This window comes from Podarcis vaucheri, assembly GCF_965113315.1.
Source record: "Podarcis vaucheri genome assembly, chromosome: 4".
NCBI lineage: Eukaryota > Metazoa > Chordata > Lepidosauria > Squamata > Lacertidae > Podarcis > Podarcis vaucheri.
The window spans coordinates 75,868,337-75,891,437 of record NC_138762.1 but is presented as its reverse complement, the minus strand read 5'-3'; the positions used below and the strand labels follow the sequence as shown (position 1 = coordinate 75,891,437).

Sequence of the window (23,101 nt, the reverse complement as noted above, 5' to 3'; positions counted from 1 at the left end):
AAACAGAAAACATAGTTAACTTAATCCATACCTTTCTACCAAGAAGTAAGACAGTATCACTTGATTTCATACATTTCTAAGGTTTTCCACAATGACCTTCCACGAGTCCAGTATCTCATTTAGGAGCTGTGAATGAACTTGGAAGTAAGGGTTAGCGCATAGAACAGTGACCATCATGCTTTTGAGGACACTCAGCAATGTTATTCTAAAACAGGGGTGGGAAACCTGAGAGAAACCAGATGTTGCTGGGCTCCAGCTCCCATCAGCCCCAGCCACCATGGTCAATGATCAGGGACTTTAAACCATATTGGCTGCAGCAGTCAGTGAAACTTCATGGTTTTATTATTGAATGACCCAAGTGAGACTCATTGGAAACACAAGACCAGTTGTTTATTGCCAACTGCGCATATGGGGCTAAAGCCTCAAATATCTGAATGAATATTATTGAATTTGCAGTAGGATTTTTCAAAATTCTCCTAGATCGGCTGTAAAGCCCTTGACAAGAAATCAATTTGAATATATATATATATATATATATATATTTGCTTTCGTAGATTTTCACGGGTACAGGAATGCAGGTTTTGGTGTCTTCGGGTGTCTTCCCGTGTAAGAGTCGGGGTGTCTGTGCGACGTTTCGACGAGGTCTCACTCGTCATCTTCAGGCTGGTGCTTTCGGCTTCTTGTTACTGGAACAGAGCAGAATCTGGTGTTTGAGTTCCTATAAATACTGTTGAGGGGTGTGGTGTATAGCCTCCAACGTTCTGGGCAGAGAGGAAGTTCCTAGATTAGTGTGCCTCTTCTTCTTTTGTTCCTTAATTACTTGAGGGATATCTTGAGTGATTTCATGAGTGATATTCTGAATACCACTGGGTGGGTCATTAAGTGTAGATTAGTTGCTAAAGCTTTTGTGTCTTGACCTCTTGAGCTTGTGAAGAGTTTTTCTGAGAAGATGGCTGTGCTGCATTTAGTTGTGCTCTGGCTTGGCTTCGTGTATAGGGGCGAGCTGTGGTTTTGTGCCTTGTGCCAGCCAGATCTGTGTAGGGATTGCAGGGGGGTGCAGCATCCGGAGGTGCCACTATAGTTTGGCTACTGGATGGAGTCTGTAATATGTCTGTGGAGAGGGTCTGGGTTTGGGTCTGGTGTGGTTGATTGGTGACGGCGTTCTGTGTGCCTCTGGTTCTGGTGTCGGTTTTTGTGGGGAGGGCTAATTTCCAGATGTCTGGCAGGCGGGACGTGTCGTCACGCTTGTTCATGTTGTGAGGGTGTTTCTCTATCTCGATGGCTTCCATGATTATTCTCTTGTGGTGATGTTCCATGTTAAAGAGCAATTTGGAATCTGCAAAATTAATTTCGTGTCCTGTTTCTTTCATGTGTTGGAAAAGAGAGGAAGTTTTTTCTTCTTTTTTGACGGCATTCTTGTGTTCTGCGATACGTGTATTTATTCGTCTGTTTGTTTGTCCAATGTACGTGGCTGGGCAGACTTTGCAGGGTATTTCATAGACCCCTTGGTTTTCCAGCTGCATTTTGTCTTTTGGGTTTCTGAGGATATTGGCTATTTTTTGGTTGGTGCAGAAGGCTGTTTTGATATTGTGTTTATGGAGGATTTTGCTGATTTTGTCTGTAGTGCCCTTGATATAAGGAAGGAGGGCCATGCCATTGTTTTCTTCTGTGTCTTGGTTTTTGGGGGGTGTTTCTTTTTGGATTAGCTTCGTAACCCTGTTTTTCTGGTATCCATTGGCGATTAACACATTTGAGAGATTCTGTAACTCAGTTGTCAAGCGGTCTTTGTCAGCCAGGCGTTTGGTTCTGGAGATGAGAGTCTTGGCTACGGAGTTTATTTGTGCAGGGTGGTGGTGTGATTGTGCATGTAAGTAGCGGTTGGTGTGTGTTTTTTTCCGGTAGATAGTGTGTCCTAGGGAGCCATCAGGTTTTTTGTAGATTAGGACGTCAAGAAAGGGGAGTTGGTTGTTGTCTTCTATTTCCATAGTGAATTGTATTTTGGGGTGTAGGCTGTTGAGATGTGTGAGGAAGCTATCTAGTTTTTCTTTCCCGTGTGGCCAAATTACAAAGGTGTCGTCAACATATCTGAGCCAAAGTTTGGGTTTGTGTTCTGACTTGTCTAAAGCATTGGTTTCAAAGTGTTCCATGTACAAATTTGCGATGACCGGTGAGAGGGGTGATCCCATAGGTGCTCCTTCTATCTGTTTGTATCTTTGTCCATTGTGGATGAAGTACGTGTTGGTTAGGCAGTGGTTGGTCAGGTCCAGGATGTATTTGGGGGGGTTGTATTTGTTTTGAATGGCTGTCAAGGCTTCATTAATGGGCACTTGAGTGAAGAGAGATACAACATCGAAGCTCACAAGTAGGTCATCGGGATGTAGGTATTGCTTCTTTATTGTTTCTATGAACTGGAAGGAGTTAGTAACGTGTGAAGCGATGGATTCTGCATAGGGCTGAAGTTGCTTAGCGAAGTTGCCTAACCAACACGTACTTCATCCACAATGGACAAAGATATGTTTCGGCTTGGGCCAAAGTGTGGGCCCATTTTCAGCAGTTTAAATGTACCTCAAAGATGTCTCGCTGCTGAAATGGACCACCCAAGCTTCCATAAAAGGAAATTATCATTTTGTTGTGGGTGTTTCATAATAGCAAGAATAATAAAGTAACTATCATGCAATATGACCATTGAACTTTTACATGCTAAGACTGATCTGTCTCAAACAGATGACCTCAAACAGTCATTAATACAAACCTGAATGCCCTCATTATCCCTCCAAAGTAGCATTTCTGAATAAATTGGTTAGCTGTATTTGCAGGGAGAAATAGGTCATCTAGATGCGTAAACATTCAAACAGCATAATCCAAAAAGGGGAGAGAAAAGGGAGGGGGGACCACTTAATTTTAGTAATATTAGATGTGGAAAGAAAACCAAACTCTAAAACTCAATCGGGAATCAAAGGTCCATTGTGCTAGGAATTGTACACAACATATATAATAACCCTTGCCTCAGAGTTTGGAATATAATTAAAGTAATATATTAAATATAATTCTGCTCCAAGCAACATTTTTATTCACTTGTTAAAGATTTGGACCATGATAAAAAATGGATGATTTTGCAAACCATGCCACATTTTCAAATAAATCTTGTAACTGTTTCAAATCACTTAAAAAACAAATTAGAAAGATATTCCTGTGAAGTATATTCCAATGAAGGGCAAAGTCTCACACTGACAGAGACCGGAATCTTTCTGTGACATTAGGTCACTGGTATGATAGCATCATTCTTGGATTGGAAGGACTAATTACACTGTAATGTCACCACTGGAGATTATTCATACTCATTTGATGAATCAGAGTGTAAACAATTTGTGTAACTTTCTGCGCCAGATGGGTTGCTGCATCTCAATCATAATTGCGGATGGTGGTAATGTTGGCATGTGGAATCTGGTGGAATCCGGCTTGAAAAAAGAACCCTGTTTTCTCAATCCTCATTAGTTTTATATCAGGGCAGCTGTCAATTGCCAGTTTTTCGTGGAATGTAACAAATCTACTTGAAAAAAGAAACACGCTTTTTGAAGTTAGGAAAGTGACAGGAAAATGCTCTGAAATGTATAGAATGAACAAATGATTAGAGAGAAGATTGCAAACACCCTGCAAGCAGTTAGGACGAATGCCCATTGTCATATAACCTCCCCACAAACCATTCAGAATGAACCAGGCAGAGGGCCTTCTCGGTAGTGGCGCCCACCCTGTGGAACACCCTCTCATCAGATGTCAAGGAAATAAACAACTACCTGACAAGACATCTGAAGGCAGCCCTGTTTAGGGAAGTTTTTAATGTTTGACATTTTATAGCAGTATTATTATTATTATTATTATTATTATTATTATTATTATTACTCTGTTGGGAGCTGCCCAGAGTGGCTGGGGAAACCCAGCCAAATGGGCGGGGTATAAATAATAAATAATAAATAATAAATAATAAATGATGATGATGATGATGCTCAGCCAAGTCTGGCTGTAAGCTTAGCTCTATGTAAGTTTTGTGCAAGCAAATGAGGATGAATGTTTAATAAACAATCTGGAGGACCCCTTTCTTAAGCTCCTGGGGTCTTTCTATTGGTTCTCTGTTACCTCTCTATCAATGCTGACACTCTATCAGTCCCCATCCACACTATCTCCTCTGTTACCACATGGTAGTGGGGTTTCCATAGCTTCCATTCCATATTTTTGCCCTCTCTACAGCTCCTGTATCAGACTTTTCAGTAAGGCTACTAACTAATACAATAACAGGAGACTAAAACTGCAACCTAACCTTATATATGTCCGCACAAACGTCACTTCACATTGTCTATGATGTGGGTTCTTCTTGGTTTTTCATGTGTCAATCCAAAATGGCCAAGACTTTCTAGAAAAAGCTCAACAAGGCCTGAATGGATGCTGAATGGATTTATAAAGCTGACCAGTCCACCTTTGAAAAAACAGGGAGAAGCTGACACATTCTAACTTGAATTATGCACCACAGCCCCATTAGATTGCAAAAGCAAACAAAAAATGAGGGTGTGCATGAGAGATCTGTCAGTTTTCATTTGACATCCATCCATATTGTTGTCCCCTTCTTTGTCAAGAAACCAACGAAAGCCAGGATTAAATATTGATGGGAAAACAAACTTACTTATTTTACAAGTGACTCTTCAAGGATGCAAGCCCAAGCACTTTGGAGGCTGTGCTCCATCAATTTCTACTTATTTCTTGCTACCTTCTGCTATTAGGCGCTGACCCTAGCATCTGAGGCATACATTTTACAGTATGCAGGAACACAATATGCCCTGGATGATGCTGTCAGTTAACCACTGCTGCCACAAAGATCATTGTTGAAAAAGCCAAGGGAAGGATGGAGGTGCAGCCCACAATGCTTTGCTCCTCAGCAATCTCTGTTCGAGTGGACTATAGTAGTAGAATTTTGCCTTAGCTGTAACTGTGAGAAGCAGAAATGATCAGCCAACAGAGGCAGATCAGTGAGAAAACTACTTATCAACATGATGTGCTATCATACCAATATATCACCAAATAATACATGTTAAATCTGCAAAATAAAATGCGTGGTGGTTTTGTTTTCAATTTTCTTATTGTTATTTACATATATTTATTTATAGCACAGCAGATGCCGTGTAAAATCAAAGTACAATGGTACCTCAGGATGCAAACGGGATCTGTTCCGGAGCCCCGTTCGCATCCTGAATAGAACGTAAGATGCAACTGAGCATCTGCGGGTGGGCAGGTCGTGTTTTGCCGCGTCTGCGCATGCACAAGAGGCGAAACCTGGAAGTAACACTCTCCGTTACTTCCGGGTTGCCACGGAGCATAACTTGAAAACACTCAACCTGAAGCACATTCAACTCGAGGTATGACTGTGGAAACGGACTAACTAGAACCAAACATATAGGAGCAAATTTCCATACCAAAGCTGAACATAAAAAATTATCTTCATAAACTTCCAAGTAACACAAATGAGTTTCCATTATCCTAAATCTTATTGCTCCAGAAAGTTACTTATTACTTATTTCTCAAGAAATACGCTATCTTGTTGTCTGCACTTTCTGGTTCTCACCATATGTGTAAGCTTAACCATGTACACTATGTCCCAGATTTCAGTTATCCATTCTCTGTTTGCTTGTTTGTTTTAAAAGCAGAAGTTTTGATGGAAAGCAAGACCTATATATATATTAGGGATGTGTGCCAGGCTTGAGCAAAATGGGGTATATTTGGAGGAACTCAGGCATCAGGCAAGTTGCATACAGACAGCCACAGATCGCTATAAGTCAAGTTGGATGTGGCTGTGTGGACATGAATCAGTAAACCAAAGGCTAAGTAAGGAAAAATGATGGCATAAGACAAGATTCTAGCAAGACAGAATAACACAGAGATATAGTGGTCATCTATTGGGTTTAATAAAGGGACACAGAACTTGTAATCCATCAAGTAAAAAACAGGTCACCACTCACTGATGATGGTCCACCAGAGTTCAGTCAATGAATCTTCTGGGATTTGGTGTTTGCCTGGAGCTGCAAAACAGATGCACCATCAAGCCCCCTGCAAGCCATTGGACTACAAGCCATCTTGGTGGATTTCAATAGTCATTGCCTATTAGAGACTTCCACCATAAAGCATTTAGCTCAATCTCTCTGAGCAATCTCATCAGAAAATCAAACCATTATAAAAAGTTATTGGTTTCCCTTATCAATCCAGAATTAGCAAAGTAATCTCATGGAGCCATCGTAGTGAGACAGTGAAGGAAAGCTTTGTTGCTGAAACATATGTCTTACCTGTCTTTCTCTCTCTTTTTAAATATAGGACTTCATTTTTCTTTCCTGTCAGTGAGCCCCCTTTAGAAGGATCAATTTTACTGGAAGACTGAGTTAGTCGACTTTGTGCATCTGTAGCTTTCTCTTAATTGAAAGCTGCTTAATAAATCCTCTTGAGCAAATCAGGTTCATGCGCATTGCGCATGTTTGCATGGTAACTATCTGCATTTCCTTAAGGTTCAATTTAAACACCTTGCAAATTTGTAAGAGGTAATAAAAATCAGATTTCAGAGAGGCAATTTTGTTAAAAGTGATCTTTTTTAAAAAATATGTCCTAATCTAACCTTTATCTCACGAGTTCCAAAGCATAGTAATACATTGTATATGCATTAGAGTTCATTTGAGAAACAATATGTCAGTATATCTCCTTTATCTATAGTTTACCTATACTTTTATTTTTACTTATGCACCACCCAAGTTAAGGTAAGTATTCATAAGTTTTATACATAACTGCATGGATATGTAATTCACAATAGCTGCAGTATCCAGCCATTTTGGAATCCTAATAAAGAGGCAGCGTCTGTGAAATGAATTGTTTCAGGGGATGCATTTGTGTGTAGAACATGGAGTGTGGGACCTGTGGTGCACCAGACATTGTTGGACTCCAGCTTCCATAAGCCCCAGCCAGTATGATCAGTGGTCAGAGCCATTGTTCAAAAAAAATAAGAACTGCCTACATGTATCCTGAAATTGTAATTTATGCTAGCCTGGTGCCGGAGTTCCTCCAAATATACCCCATTCAGCTCAAGCCTGGCACGCATCCCTAATATATATAGGTCTTGCTTCCCATCAAAACTTCCCCTTTTAAAACAAACAAGCAAACAGAGAATGGTTAACTAAAATCTGGGACATAGTATTCATGGTTAAGCTTACATATATGGTGAGAACCAGAAAGTGCAGACAAGAAGATAGTGTTTCTCTTGAGAAATGGAGTCTTAAGTAATAAGTAACCTTCTGGAGCAATAAGATTCAGGATAATGGAAACTTAAGGTCCTCTGCGGGACATACCAGACGAGGCGGTCCCATAGGTACATGGGTCCTAGGCTGCATAGGGTCAAAACCAGCACCGTAAACCTGACCCTGTACTCCACCGGGAACCAGTGCAGTTGGTAAAGCAGTGGATTAATGTGATCCCACAGCAAGGACCCTATAAGGAGCCTCGCTGCGGCATTCTGCACCCGCTGGAGTTTCTGGGTCAGCGAGTTACGATAATCAAGCCTGGAGGTGACCGTCGCATGGATCACTGTGGCCAGATCAGGGCGAGAAAGGGACCAACTGGCCCCAGACACACATGAGCAAGGCCTTTTATTGTCTTGGCACGCAGGCAAAATCTCGTGGGACACCAACACCCTGTAAGAGATCACAGTGGGAAGCAAACATGTCTACTCCATCATTCTCTGGCCCCCATCCCAGCAGGCAAAGCAGAGGCACCCAGAGCGAGGCTACTCAATAAACAGCCTTAGAAGAAAGCTGCTAACTTATGACAGGCTTTCCTTGCATTTTTTATTTCTAAGCCTCATGTGGCGTTTAACTATTCAAAGGAAGTGCTATATTGGGAACCACCTCTTCATCCTTAAAGTATTAATATTTCAATAAGTGTAAATATTACAGCCAAAGAACAACTGGGACCTTTAAAGACATTTCAGAGACACCGTTCCCAAGCTCAGCACTCTCTTTCAACTTAAAAGGTGAAAGGCGTTTGACTACGTACAGGGGAAAAACAGGCGGCCACTTTTGAAACCTTAGACGGTGTCATTCAAGAAAACATTGACATTTTCCTTGAGCCTGTGGAAATGCTAGTGCCCTCCTAAAGAAATGAAAGATTACTGCCTGCAGAAGAACAAATAGCGTCAAATGTAAATTACTTGATACTGACTCATATCATATAAACATCATCTAGCTCCAAGTACAACTTCAGTTCTAAATGTCACATTTTTCTTCCTAATATTATTGCCCAGGGGAAACGGCAGTTCTAAAAATAACCCGCAAATATTTAAAGACAGAAACATTTCAATTCTGGTGTCTAATTTGGAGAGCAATTCCATCCTTTGAAAGCCACTGTAAATATTCCATCCACTTTTCAGTCATTAAACTTCTTTTACTGAGGTAAGAGGTCCAGTTCAGCCTGTATATTCTGACCATTTGGTTAGAACTAAAGAAGCAGTTGTAATAAAATTAGAATCATTTATAAACTTATAATACAAGGAGGTGCAATATCTTTTTTTTCATGAAAACAATCCATCATATGCTCAATTAAAACAATTTGTGGGATATCTGTAGCTGCAAATGCAAAAGAGGCCACATTTTTCTCCCATATGTTTCTTTCCCTTTTGGCTAACAGATATTTACTTTTTTGCTGGTTTGACCAGCAGATCTGCTTAGCAAGGAGATATTCCAAATAGTGAGGTCTCAGAATGAAGCCTATTCTGGAGAACTGCTTAAAATGCCATAAAATGCCATTTACCACCCCCTTTGCCTTTTCTTCAGAAAGCTGAAGATGCTCCCATCAACCATTTCTTTCAGAGAGTGGGGAAGAATCCCCAAATAGCAATAAGAGCTAACATGTCGAATTATCCAACTGCCCGTTCTCCAAAATTGTTTTCAGGTTACCAGAAAAATAAGAAAGAAAAAAGTGCTCTGTAAGTGTGTGTGTCCTTTAACAAGTGATGGCCAATTAGTCTTATTTCAAATAGTTCTTGAGTGCAACCCACAAACATCTCAAGTTCACATGGGTGAAGAGAGAGAGAGAGAGAGAGAGAGAGAGAGAGAGAGAGAATACATATAACTGAAATGATATTCCTAGGCCAATAGAGTGTGGAGGATTATCATTGCTTAAATTAAGAATAACACCATTTATACAACAATTAAAATAGGAGGGGAGACCACCAGATATAGCCCCGTTCAATTCCTCTGGTGGCCACATTATGCTTTGTTGACTAATCTGTAGAAGCCAGTCTTCATTTAACAAATACAACAATTAGCAGTAGCTTAAAGTGATTAATCTAGTGCTCTTTAATCAACAGTATAGAGAATAATTTAGCCTACACTCTTCGTTGATGGAACCAATTTATAGAGCCTTCAGGGTCTCAAAGTCTGCATATTCACTGCCCTTCTTAAAGCAGGAAGGTTTGCAAAAGATTACCTGAAATAAAAAATAGTTAACTGGAATCAAGAATTCTGACATAATCCTTGCTTTGCTGTTTATCTATTTATATTTTATTTATTTAACTTATGTACCACCCTTCATCTGAAGATCACAGGGAGGTTTACAGTATATTGTTTGCCGCAGTCAAAACCTTCTAGCCTCTAAGGAAGGAAAATGACTTTGCCATTAATACAAATTAGGCTGACAGCACATTAATAGCTAGGTTGGTCTTTTCATCTCCTTTCTTAAAGATGATGACCATGATCTTCATACTCCCACACTATGGTATATTTCCAGAGTAATTTATAAAGTCAAAATGTTCAGCATTCATAGGGAGCCACCAGTCTCCAGATGATCGTTGAATAATTCAGTGGGAATACTATCTTCCTCCACCTCCAGGGTCTTATTGAATGCTAGAGATTCCAGAAATTTAACAAGCTTCTTCTCTGAAATCCACTGCTAGAAGTCAAGTAAGTCTACTAGATCCTCATTAAAATCCAGGGCATTCTTTAAAGCTTTGAGAATGTTTTCTCCAGACGCAATTAGACTCTTGTTCCTCATCTCCATGACTGATGATCTGATAAAGCTCTACAGCCTAGTGCTATTTCTTTCAGTTTCTTTTCAGATATGCATTTAGGTTATTGCAAGTTTTTAATCATCTTTCCTTCTATTGAAGCTCCTTCAGCCTCCTCGAAATCGGAAGGTGTAATCTCCTTAAGGCTTGTTCAACTGATCTTTTAGCAGTCTTACACTTTTGGCTAAACCATTTTGTACCCTTTCTCAAAAGATCTAGAAGTGTGATAATAGCCACAGGCAAAGATTTGCCCTGTATTAAAAAATGATTGGAATAAATCAGTAAGATTTACAGGAGCATAACAAACGTTATGGGTAGGTTCCTTCATCCTGCCAACTGACATTTGACCTGAAGCTCCATGGTTAATTTGCCAACCCACCTGTAACCTTTCTTTCTTTTGTTGGTTCTTTCTTTCATTCTTTTGCACGTGGTTTGAAGGAAAAAGGAGAACAAACAAATCAAACTGGTAGTCAAAATAGGCACCATAAAATTAACTTTAATAGGTGGATGACTGCCACTTTCAATAGCAGAATCTCAAAATCAGAATGTCGGAAATATACATTAATATAACCAAATGCACCTGCACCTTTAGATGAAATAAAAGTGAAATTAATACATTGGGCAAAGGAGTCTTGGCTCATGAATCAAAGCTTAGGCTGTCCTCACCCGCTCTCATAGGTGATCAGTATTGTCCAAATTGATAGTTGCAAGTAACACGCAAATGTTCATAGGAACTATCCGCACAATACCAAATACTGAAGGTGCAGACCCAGCCTACAACCCATTTTTGCAGCTACCCTGTTTCCCCGAAAATAAGACAGTGTCTTATATTAATTTTTGCTCCCAAAGATGCGCTAGGTCTTATTTTCAGGGGATGTCTTATTTTTCCATGAAGAAGAATACAGCACACATTTATTGTCTAATTGTGAGTCAGCCAGACTCCATCAGGGCAGAGCGAGCAGCAGGCAGCAGATTGTCCTGGCAGCGGCGCGGGCTCTCTGATTTAAAGAGACCTTGCACTGCCTGAACAGCTCCGGCTGCTCTGCGACCAATCAGTGAGCTGCGTGGCGGCACCCACCGCTACGGTCCAGAGGAGTCAGCCGCCTTACAGTAGCTTCGGGGGCCTTATATTCTGGGGAGGCCATATGTTCGGAGGAGGCCTTATTATCGGGGAGGTCTTATTTTCAGGGGACGCCTTATATTACAGCGAGAGGCAAAACTGGAAGTAGGTCTTATTTTCGGGGGATGTCTTACTTTCGGGGCAAGACGGTATGTTAGTGGACCTGATTCATGATCTAGTTTGGGTTAGTTTAGGTGGTCCCTTAATATCAACAAGTCATCTCACCCTCTTTGGTGGGCCCATTGCGTGCTGGCATTCCCCTGTGTGTTGGGATCCAATGTGAAAAGTAGCCTGTTTCCCAGGCAGGAAAGGAAGCCTCTGGGTCCAGCTTGTTGCCAGGATAATTAGTCCCACCCACTTGCTTAATCAGTGAATTACGAGCCAGCATGGGCCATGGGGGGGGGCAGGCTTAGCCTGCTCCTCCAGTATATAACATAGCCCCCTGGATTTCTCTGCAGCCACTTTTTTGTGGGTCTACCCAATGCCTATGCCAAACAGGGCCACAGGTTCCCTATTCTTCTTAGATGTTGTGTGTGTGATGGATGTGTGGGTGTGAATTTAAGGTGAGATATTCATACTCCTAAGCACAAACTTGGGATCTACTTGGAGTTCAAATATGTGATAGGTTTAGCACTTCAACCAATGTAGTAAACCTGTACTTAAATGATAATTCTCTACAGTTTCAGGACAGTGGGAGGCCTTTTTAAGAAACACTTTTCCTCAGAGTGTGTGTTTATATCCTTTTGCGGAAGCCATCAAAAGATGAGGTGCCTTTCTTTAAGGAAGTTGAGTTTGAGCTAAATGGGAAGCAGCTACAAGCACAAGAGATTGCCAGCATGAAAATTGCAGCCTATTGTATAAAAGGAATGAAATAAGCGGTTATGTCAGAGAAAGGCTGAACAGAAGGAGAATGTGCTTGTAAAAGGAAATGAGGAAAAAAGGGAGATCGCCTTAGATACAATTGCCACTTGAGGCTCTCCTCCTTGAATCAATTTAACTATTTACTGACAATGAAAACATGGAATAGGAAGGGTCATCATAGGTCATCTTGACCAGCCCCTTGTCAATTCAGGAAACCCATTACTGAAACATCCCAAATAGGCTCAGTATCTGCTTAAAAACCTTTTCTTTACCATCCTTTTCCTATATCGCATCATAATAAAGCACTGCCCACACACAAAAAAAGTTATTTACTCTCTTCCTAGACTACCTCTTGGCCATAGCAGCTTCCAATGTGATTTACAAGGAAGGTTGGGTTAAACAAGTCACAATTCAATCAATCAAAGTCTCCTAACTAATCGGAAAGCTACTTTTTGAATACTTTTGTCTGGAAAGAGGCTGTGTCTGTAGAAACTCCAGTGCAAAGACATTCCAAAAAACAGGAACCAGTGCAGAAAATGCATGGTTCTCCAGGTGTTCAGACAGATGATAACCAACTGGAAAATGGGTATGGTAAACCTACTGATGAAGGTGCTACTGGACAATTTTTTAATTTTTTAAATTTATTTCAAAAGAGCTAGTTGATATTCTTCTAGGAGCCACCTAATCTTTTTTTCTAGTTAACATTATTCACTTGCTCTCTTTGCTCACCTTTCCTTATTTGTCAAACACTTGCCTCTTTCCTGATCCCACGTACATCTCATTCAAATCCTGCTACAAAGTCTTTCAGCCATGTAATTGCATCCTCTCTGAATACGGTAGTCTTATTAAGAGTTGACTTAATTTTATTTATAAGTTTCTTCAAAGCTGGGAACATGATCCCTTAATAAAAGGCACATTTTTATCAGCCAAGTCATTTCCTGTGTTGTTTCTTTTGTGCTATAATGCTATCTCTATATATTACTGAGATCAATAACATGCTAAAAATGAAGAGAAGTGGTAAGAAGCCTGGGGCCACATTACATTATTCAAATAATACATTATTTAAATTTGTAAGCCTAAACAAAATTTCTCCCTTTCAAGTTATTATTGAATCTCTTTTTCATTTTATATTTTGCCAGGTGAAGTAATTATTTCACACTTCTGTTGCACTTCACGTAAAGAGCTGTTTTGTCACATAATCAGAAAATACAAATTACATGTATTGCAAAAACTACACTGCATATTGTCTAAGCCTGGTGAATAAAACTCACTTTCTTTGACAACCTTCTGTTCGGTAATAAGGAATCAAGATTTCGAAATTAAGCCCACTCATTTCAAAGAAAGCTTACTTTCACATAGTCTCTCATTACAGTTCCGTTGCATTGCACAACCTATTCGAATCCGTTGATTTAAAATTCATTTGCCTCTTAGAAGCTCCAGAGTCGATAACAGAAAGCAGCACTTAGCAATTTCAAACATAAGGCCTAGGAGCCGGAGCAGACCCTTTGGGAGTTCCCAATGTGCCCTATGCCTCCCACACCATTACAAAAACTATACAAATGGTGGTGTTATCATCAAGGCTACTGTGGGGTGGGGTGGGGACTGAGGCATACATCTGTTCTGACAGCAACTTTGGAAAGGCACAGCAGTATTTCCCTTAGGGTCCCAAGTCACATCAAGGACAATATGTATATACCTAATAACTTTAAATTATTATATATTTGCTGTACAGTGGTACCTCAGGTTAAGAACTTAATTCATTCTGGAGGTCCGTTCTTAACTTGAAATATTCTTAACATGAAGACCACTTTAGCTAATGGGGCCTCCCGCTGCTGCCGCCGCGTAATTTCTGTTCTCATCCTGAAGCAAAGTTCTTAACCTGAGGTACTATTTCTGGGTTAGCAGAGTCTGTAACCTGAAGCGCCTGTAACCCGAGGTACCACTGTACATGTTTCAGATTATATAACTTGCCATATTCAAATAGTTCAAATTAGGGGTGGCTTGACCATGAAGTGGAATGAGGCATCTGCTTCGGGCAGCAGATCTGGACCACCTGGGAAGAGTGCTGCTTCAGCTGCCGCCACCTGCTCCCCCTCTCCACCCTCCCCTTTCATTCCCAAGCTGATTTTCACTCCTCTGAACTGGTGGTGGTGCACTGCTATTTTGTAGTTTTCCTCAGGTGCCAGAATGTGTTGGGCGTTCCTTGTTTCAAATTTTAGATTCTGATTAACATAACGTTGATGTCAAATTAGGGGGAGTTGGGGTTTTTATAGTAAAAAAAAAAAATGGGTGTGGGCCCTGGAAAAGTTTGGCTCTCCAGCCCCAGGTGATCTTGTCATCACTGATATAAAGGTATTCTCTATTCAAAGCACTGTGTCACCCATGAATGTTAACATTGTAAGTCATTACAGCAATGTTCTCTGTTTCCTTCTTCATGTGAGCAGACTCCCACTGGATTCTACAAGCCAGTTACCAAATTCTACAATTTATTTATTCTTGCAGGTGATTATATAGTCATGACTATATACTTCGATTTAAGTAGAAGAATGGGATACTTCACTATTCAAACATACATTCCCTGTATATTAACAGTTGTCTTATCCTGGGTATCGTTTTGGATTAAAAAGGATGCCACACCAGCAAGAACAGCCCTAGGTAAGTTCTCAGAATTTGTGTGTGTGTGTGTCACGCTGGATTTGAATCCTGCCTATGTTCTTTGTCAGTAGAGAAATTCAATCTAATTTCCAGTGAACAATTGCTTCATGGCAAATATATATGTCAGAGAGAGAGATTGAGAAGTGGGGCAGGGGGAGAAAGAGACAGCTTGCATCCTGCAAATTTGGACATTCTGTTCCTGCCTGAGTAGTTTAACCCATCAATCCCTCTTCCTAGGGAACTCTGGAGATTGTAGCTTTGTGAGGGGAGTCTTCCTAAAAACTCTCAGCACCCTTAACAAACCACCGTTTCCAGGACTTTTTAAAGTGGTAAAATAGGGATTTAATAGTATAGTGCAGATTAGAACAGGGTTTCTTAGATTGCAAACTCTATCTTTCTCATTGTTTTTGAAGCACCCTAAGAATTCTCATACAACAATGAATGGGTATATGACTGGGAACCCTGGGTGATCGCTACACGATTTCTCTAGCACTGCTACTGCTTTCACTGCCCCACACCAGTTCCCTGGGCTATAGATACAATCAGTTGATATATTTCATACATCTATGGGCCAGGGCATTGCATTTTGGGTAACTTAAAATGGCAGGCAGCCACCACAGGTGGGAGCTGAGCTTCAAAAGTGGCACCACCACCTGCTTCTGCTGTAAAGCACCCAGACTCCTAGCAGATAGGCAATGAATGGCAGTGTGTCCAGGCTGGGTCAGTGAAGGGACCATTCAGGCACACAGGTACCTTGACCAGGGACCAGTCTGGCCCAGTGCTGGTGCCAGACCTAGTTCAAAGTACCGTGGGACGAGCAAAATGATGGTCACACTGAGACAAACCCCAAACCCAAACCTTAGAAGAAAATGAAGTGCTGTCACTACTAATGGTGAGTTCAAACACACACACACCCCGCAAGAAAATGTTGGAGAATTTCTTCTCCCTCTAGGGAAATCCTCCATTGGTAAAAACATCCCCACAATTTCTTTGCCCACAGATAGGGCAAACCTCTAGTTTGGATTTGTTGTGGTATGCAAATGTATAGGTGCACTCTCCTCCTTATGATATGACATTGTCAAGGTTGTTAATCCAAGCTGCTAAGACTACCATCGCAAGGTATCCTGAATGCAGTGTTCTAAGAACAAGTCCACACAGGCAGATGTGAATGAATGGGGCATGGCGGTAGATCCAACACAACAGGCAGAACTTTCAAATACTGCATCTCACCTCAAAGCACAATGAATGAGGTTTTTTCAATTCATCTACTCAGCTGTGAGTCATCAAACAATGAGAAATCAAAGTGAACCAACCCCAAGAGATTGGTCATGGTGAGGGAGATCAAGCAGACAGGAAAGGAATCCTGGTGCCCTTTATTACTTTGCTGAAGAGGTCGCGCTGTGAAAAGCACTACCATTGTTGCAGCGCGAAGTTATTAGGGGCAGTAGAAGGAGGACTCTGGAGTGACTCAGAGCTCCTTTTCATGAACAGTGATGGCAGAGTAGTTACTGCATTTGGGTAACTGTGAGAAACCGGAGCCACAAGCAGACACAATTTTGATTCTGGACAAATCCCAAACCAATTGGTCCCAAACCAATTGCCCTTTCACATGGCCAGAAAGCACCACTATGCATACACAGAGTTCTGTGTATTATGCAACCACTCATGGCAGTTCACAAGCCCTGTAGCTGGCTTACCAAATCTTTCATCTGCTCTACCAATGTCTAAGGGTGGGTTAAACCACAGAGCCTAGGGCTTGCCGATCAGAAGGTCAGCAGTTTGAATCCCTGCGACGGGGTGAGCTCCCGTTGCTCAGTCCCAGCTCCTGCCAACCTAGCAGTTCAAAAGCACGTCAAAGTGCAAGTAGATAAATAGGTACCGCTCCAGCGGGAAGGTAAACGGCGTTTCTGTGCGCTGCTCTGGTTCACCAGAAGCGGCTTAGTCATGCTGGCCACATGACCCGGAAGCTGTACGCCGGCTCCCTCGGCCAATAAAGCGAGATGAGCGCCGCAACCCCAGAGTCGGCCACAACTGGACCTAACGGTCAGGGATCCCTTTACCTTTTACCAATGTCTAGCTCAACTGCAACCATCCAGTAAGCCCCCACAGTTCCCAGTTTCTCCTCCTGCTGCTCATGCTTGCCTCTCCTTCCTGCAGAAGGACCGTTTGTTGTTGGTGGATGATTTCTTCCAGATAACACTAATATCCCACATGAACAATTTCCCCCACTTATTAGAAAAGCCAATATATGCAGATGGAGACTCTGCCTCCCTGTGGCTGCATCTTATCTGCAAAACAGTAAATCGGGGTGACTTCATATGTGATCTTCAGATGTCTACTGGGCTATAGTCAGGGGTGATGGGAGCTGTCATTCATAATATACAAAGGATCAAAGGGTAAAAAAAAATCAACCAGGAGGAACAGATTTAAAAATGCAGCCATCGGATAGCATCAAAAGTATAACATCTGGAGTGTATGTCATGGGTTTTATTTCAAGGTGAAGAAGCAGAACTTGTGGCGTTCCAGATGATGCTAAACAACGATGCCCATCAGCCCCTGCCAGTATGACCAATGGGCAGGAGTGACGGGAACTGTAGTCCAACAATTTCTGGAGGAATTCTGGTTATCTATCCCCATCAAAGACACTGATTTTCCAAGGGCTGCTAGTGTAATACATATGCAGAAAATGCCACAAACACACAGTTCAGCATAGATATGCATGTCGTATTGGCTTACTTCTGGGTAATTATGTACAGAATTGCATGCTTATGCTCCATATAAAGCATGTTTCACAGATAGAAAAAGGGGAAGAGTTGTGTAACACTATCGAGGGACAAATATTAAAGCTTTGCTATTGCCACTACTGTAGTATTGAAGAGAGGGGATGAGAAACAGGCATTGCCAGTGCTTCCCCCCCCCAAAAAAAAAATGTTTAGGGGTACTCTCATTTTCCTACTCATATTGAAATACTGCCCCTCTATGAGGCCAAACTTAGATCCACAAAATGTTTAGGGGTATGCGTACCCCTGCATCCCCCCCGAAAAAATCCACTCGGCATTGCTAAATTTCTGCGTGTGCCCCCCACCCACCCACTTTAGATTAGGCATAGTTGTGAAAATGAGAAATGATTGGGCACAGCTGTGAATAATATTTCTCTATCAAAAGTGTGATGAAATGATGACAGAGCATGCTCTTGAATTAGATTTTCACAATGCTCGACTTTCTATGGAAGAAAAAAGATCGCGTAAATGTCAAGTGGTTTTTAGCAGGCAGCAAAGCCCTCTGGCCCTGGCTTTCCACAAGCAGCTTGCTTATCACTGCAAACCTCTGTTATCAGTCTGATCAAAGGGCGGCATGGGTTAGAAGTTTAATCAGAGGATACTATTATCTTTTAAACATTTGAATGGTCAAGGGGAAATGAGGAGGTTAGGAAATATTTGGCTGCAGAGGTGCAAATCAGAATTCAAGGCTGCCCCCGGGGAGATATCTGCAGCAGATTTGTGGGACAGGGTAACGTCCTGGTTATCAAGATCCCATCCTCATCCAACAGCAGATATGTTAGCCATTAGGTCTTGGGAATCTTTTTGTAAGGAAATGTGAACCCTTCTTGTCCTGTTGACCTGAGTCAATAGATGAGATTTGAAACCTGGATTGAAATAGGGTCACCACATAATGAAATTGCAAACTTCAACACTGATCTACGAACCCTTCGTGCAAAAATCCAGACAGCATCTTGAGAACATTGCAGGCAAGGCTTGCATGCACACCCCTTCCCATCTCCTGTCTTTTGCGTGCTCAGGGGAATGTCTGAATCCAGCTTGAAGTGTTGAAGCCCTTGCTGTCTGCCTTCCCCCTGCCTCAAGACAGTAGGAAAGGGGAGGTTGCTAGGGTGGGTTGCAGGATCAGGGTGAACACAGTCCTGTTGACCCTACTGAGATCAGCTGTGGACAGGGTTGTGTTCACCCCAGTCCTGCTCTGAAGCATTTGATCAGGGGTCCTCACGCTTGCATGTGCCCTTAACTGATCACTTGAGGCATCCTTTCCTGCGTGTGGCCTGAATCAAATCACTGTATCTTTATTCCGTATCATCTGTAAAACAAGAGTGAGAACAATATGGATCCTGGGATCTGTGAGATGGCACACTAACCAATTAGTTGTTGCTGTTGTTTAGTCGTTTAGTCGTGTCCGACTCTTCGTGACCCCATGGACCAGAGCACGCCAGGCACTTCTGTCTTCCACTGCCTCACGCAGTTTGGTCAGATTCATGTTTGTAGCTTCGAGTACGCCGTCCAACCATCTCGTCCTCTGTTGTCCCCTTCTCCTTGTGCCGTCCATCTTTCCCAACATCAGGGTCTTTTCCAGGGAGTCTTCCCTTCTCATGAGGTGGCCAAAGTATTGGAATCTCAGCTTCAGGACCTGTCCTTCCAGTGAGCACTCAGGACTGACTTCCTTAAGAATGGATAGGTTTGATCTTGCAGTCCATGGGACTCTCAAGAGTCTCCTCCAGCACCATAATTCAAAAGCATCAATTCTTCGGCGATCAGCCTTCTTTATGGTCCAACTCTCACTTCCATATATCACTACTGGGAAAACCATGGCTTTAACTATACGGACCTTTGTTGGCAAGGTGGTATCTCTGCTTTTTAAGATACTGTCTAGGTTTGCCATCGCCTTTCTCCCAATGAGCAGGCGCCCTTTAATTTCGTGACACCTGGAGCAGGAACCGGCAAGCCACTCCAGTATCCCTGCCAAGAAAACTCCATGGACAAAGGCAACCAATTAGTATCAGTAGCCAAAAACACATCTACATGAAACTGACAGATAGGCATGAATCAGATCTTTTATGTATGTATTGATTATTGCATTTATAGCCCAACTTTTTTCCAAGCATGTCAAGATGGCACGCATGGTTCTCTTTCTTTCCATGTTATCCTCACAAGAACCATGTGAGGTAACCTAGGCTGAGAGACTGTTCTTGGCCCAAGGTCATGTGGTGAGTTCCACGACTGAATGGGGATTTGAACCTTCGTCTGCCTAGTTCTAGTCCTAGCACTAGTCCAGCGGTTCCCAATTTTTTTCAAGGCAGCACCCCCTTGGCTCCATAAGCCCATCCCCAGTGCCCCCTAACCTGCCTATAAAAAGCATTATTCAAAATGGCGAACGCAATGAACCACTAAGGAAGATAATAAAACAAGAACATTCAAAACAGCAGCAATTATTTGCACATTTGCTCAAAATCCAGTTGAAACTATTTTGTTTGATTAATTCCACAAAGCTGGTGAACTTGAACCAGTGATTCCAGTTTTTTGAAGTCTAATAGTCATCTCCCCCTTGGCTTTCAGTGCTCCCCTAAGTAATCCCACCACCCCCAGGGGGCAGTACTGCCCACTTGGGAAGCCACTGTTTGAGTCCAATACGCTAAGCACAACACTATGTGGTGCAATCCTGTACATACCCACTCTAAAGTAAGTCCCATTAAGTTCAGTGGAGCTTATTCCTGGGCAAATAGGGATAGAATGGCAGTCTAAAGGTCTTCTATTAAAGCACCCATCCACTACTCCACTGTGGTCAGTTTCAGGCGAGCTTTTTTTATAGGACAGCCATCAGTTCTGTTTGTTTCATAGTTGGGCATTTATTTAAGTCTGAAAGTGGAAACCCTCCCAGGCGAAATAGTAAAGAGTGCCTGATTCCAAAAATACATTTGTTTACAATACTGCCAAAGGCTACCTGCTGAAAACATCCTTATGCCTCTATATCATTAATGTTAATTAGACAGAATGAATAGAGAGTCTCAGTGGGCCAAAAGCTCCCTGGGTGTAACTCCTATTAACCTCAGTTGAGATACATCAGAGAGAAATTTCGCTCAGTGAAATTAATTAGTGAAAATACCAGTGCTCTTGGCAGCTGCTCTTGGTGGTATGAAGAGAGGGCTTTATCCCCTTCAGCAAAGGTCTTAGTATGTGGTACGTTTTATGATGAAATAATGAAGATAATCAGAAAGTGGATAGGGAGTGGGGGAGAGAAATGGAAAATAATTCATTTTATCTGGAGCTCTCAAATGATTTGATGAAGGTATAATTCTACAGTATATGATACTTTGAGATCTTCGACATATGCCAGAAGCAAGCAACATAAGACATGTAGGATGTACCTGATCTGCTGAGGCTTTCCACCAGAAAACCAACTGTTGCTCTTTTTCTGTTTTAGTAACAGTGTAGCACCCACCCATTGAAACAAACAGTTTTTCCAGTGGAACCACAAGAGCTCAGAAACCTGCTTTTTCTGTGCCTCCCCCTCTTCTGTTGAATAGCACTGCTGTTGAGATATCTGCGGGGGCCACTATTTGTACTGTCTGGAAACAATTGAAGACACTTTCCCCAAGTTGACAGGCTTCCCAAGCTAAATAAACGAGCCTTTGCTATGAGCGTCCACTTGTTCTAGTTTTAGGCTTATTTAAATATATTTGCTGTTTCATGATTTTTAACTGTTTCTAATTATCATATGTGCAAATCGCCTTGAGATGGTGGCTTAGGCAGCGACTGATAAATCAACAGTAATAGCAATCGATCGTTTGTAATCCAGCCGCACAATTTAGACTGTGCAGATTGATTGGAAAGCCAATCAAAAAATGACCTTTGCTTACAAGTGGCACTGATTGTTTAAATAAAAGGGGGCAAATCCCTCCATTCTGTTCTGTTTTGGCTGCACAGTGAAATGCTTTTCTTTTCTTTACACACACACAAAGAAGTCCTACCAAACTATATTGTGACTTGTGAAGCCATGTAGAATGAAGTCATCTTTCTTCAAAGAGAGAACGATAATTGAATCACAGTTTTGTTCTGCATCTGAGTGTGTTTTCCTTTCAAAAACATGAAAAGACATGCTTTCATTTGCAGGTATCACCACCGTATTAACCATGACCACTCTCAGCACCATTGCAAGAAACTCCTTACCCCGTGTTTCCTACGTCACTGCCATGGACCTCTTTGTGACTGTGTGCTTCTTATTTGTGTTTGCTGCTCTGATGGAATATGCCACCCTCAACTACTACTCGAGTTGCAGGAAGCCACACTGCACAAAGAAGAAAAAGTCGGTAAGATGAGGTGGGGGAAGTGGGGGACCAAACTTCTGAATTAACAGATGTTGAGTGGAATCCAACGTTTTCACTCCTCTGTGACATGCGGGAAATATTCAGATGCAGGAAATACAATGTAATTTTCCAAATTATTATGATAGTGCTTCTGTGCTGTTTTCCGATGTTCCTTTAACCTGTTGCATTATGGAAATGTGGCTTTTCGACTGATGTGCTAGCAGGTCACATCAAATTTCATTTGCACCAGGTGAGTGTGCTGTGACACAACCATGAGCATCACTGAACATTAGAAACCAGGGCAGAAGGTTGGCATGGAAGTGTTGCTCCACTTGTTGGTATAATAACTTGCGCAATTCCCAGAGTGGTTTAACAGTCAATACCTCTTGCTGGAGAACACTGGAGAAGTGTAGCTCTGTGAGGCAAATAGAGCTCTCCTAACAACTCTCAAGACCTTTAGGAAACTACAGTCCCCAAAATTCTTTGGGGGGAATCCATGTCTGCTTTAAGTGGCACCACAGCTCTTTAAAAGGTGTGAAAGTGGCCCAAGAGAAGAATTGGAATACGGATTGCAACACAGTAGAACAGACTTTCCCTCCAGATGTTTTGTTCTACAACTCCTATCCTCCCTTGGCCATGTTGACTGGTGTGGATGAGAAATGTAGTCCAGAACATCTGGCGGGCATAAAGTTGGTCAAATGCGGCAATTTTTCTATTCACAAGAGCATAGAAGCTCTCTCTTCTACTTTACACAGACCATATTGAAATTTTACAATTCCCAGAGTTTTGTAGCCTTGGTTTTATATATATATATTTACAAATAAAAAGGTATTGTGATATTTTTTCCCGCTAAGCCACAGGGGAAGGGTTAATATGTGCCTTTGCCTCCAGGCAGGACATTAATATGTAAAAGTTTCAAGTAGCTCAGTGATGTATTTATCCTTCTCTGAAGTAGTGATATATATATATTTTCTTTAATGTTTTAATGCCATGGATGAATCATGGGGAGCACCCCATGTCATTAAACATAACAGCCTGATTCATGACCTGTGAATCCCATTGATTTTAAATTAAGCTCACATTTTATTGCTTCCCGTTGAAACCCATGGAAGTGAAAAGGGCTTAATTTGGGCTGGATCTTGCCCACAGACAGGATCTGGACAATTCAGTTTAGATACAGAATGCAATGATCTTAGACATCTTATGGGATGTTTAAGATCCTCACATTCTGTATCAAAACTCCCCTCCTCTTTAATATTTGAGAAACTGGCAAAAACGTATACACCATATA

The 23,101-nt window shown here is 41.7% G+C and overlaps 1 protein-coding gene across 2 annotated transcripts in view; it reads left to right on the top strand.

The window, feature by feature from the left end:
- GABRG3 (gamma-aminobutyric acid type A receptor subunit gamma3) overlaps nucleotides 1-23,101 on the top strand; it is a 294,933-nt gene that overhangs the window by 268,510 nt on the left and 3,322 nt on the right. The window contains exons 7-8 of one of the 2 annotated variants that reach the window (XM_082220126.1): nucleotides 14,658-14,720; nucleotides 21,617-21,813. In XM_082220126.1, the coding sequence (XP_082076252.1) occupies nucleotides 14,658-14,720; nucleotides 21,617-21,813 (260 nt within the window). Of the gene's footprint in view, nucleotides 1-14,567; nucleotides 14,721-21,616; nucleotides 21,814-23,101 lie in introns of both variants that reach the window. The other variant, XM_082220125.1, reaches the window with a different exon arrangement.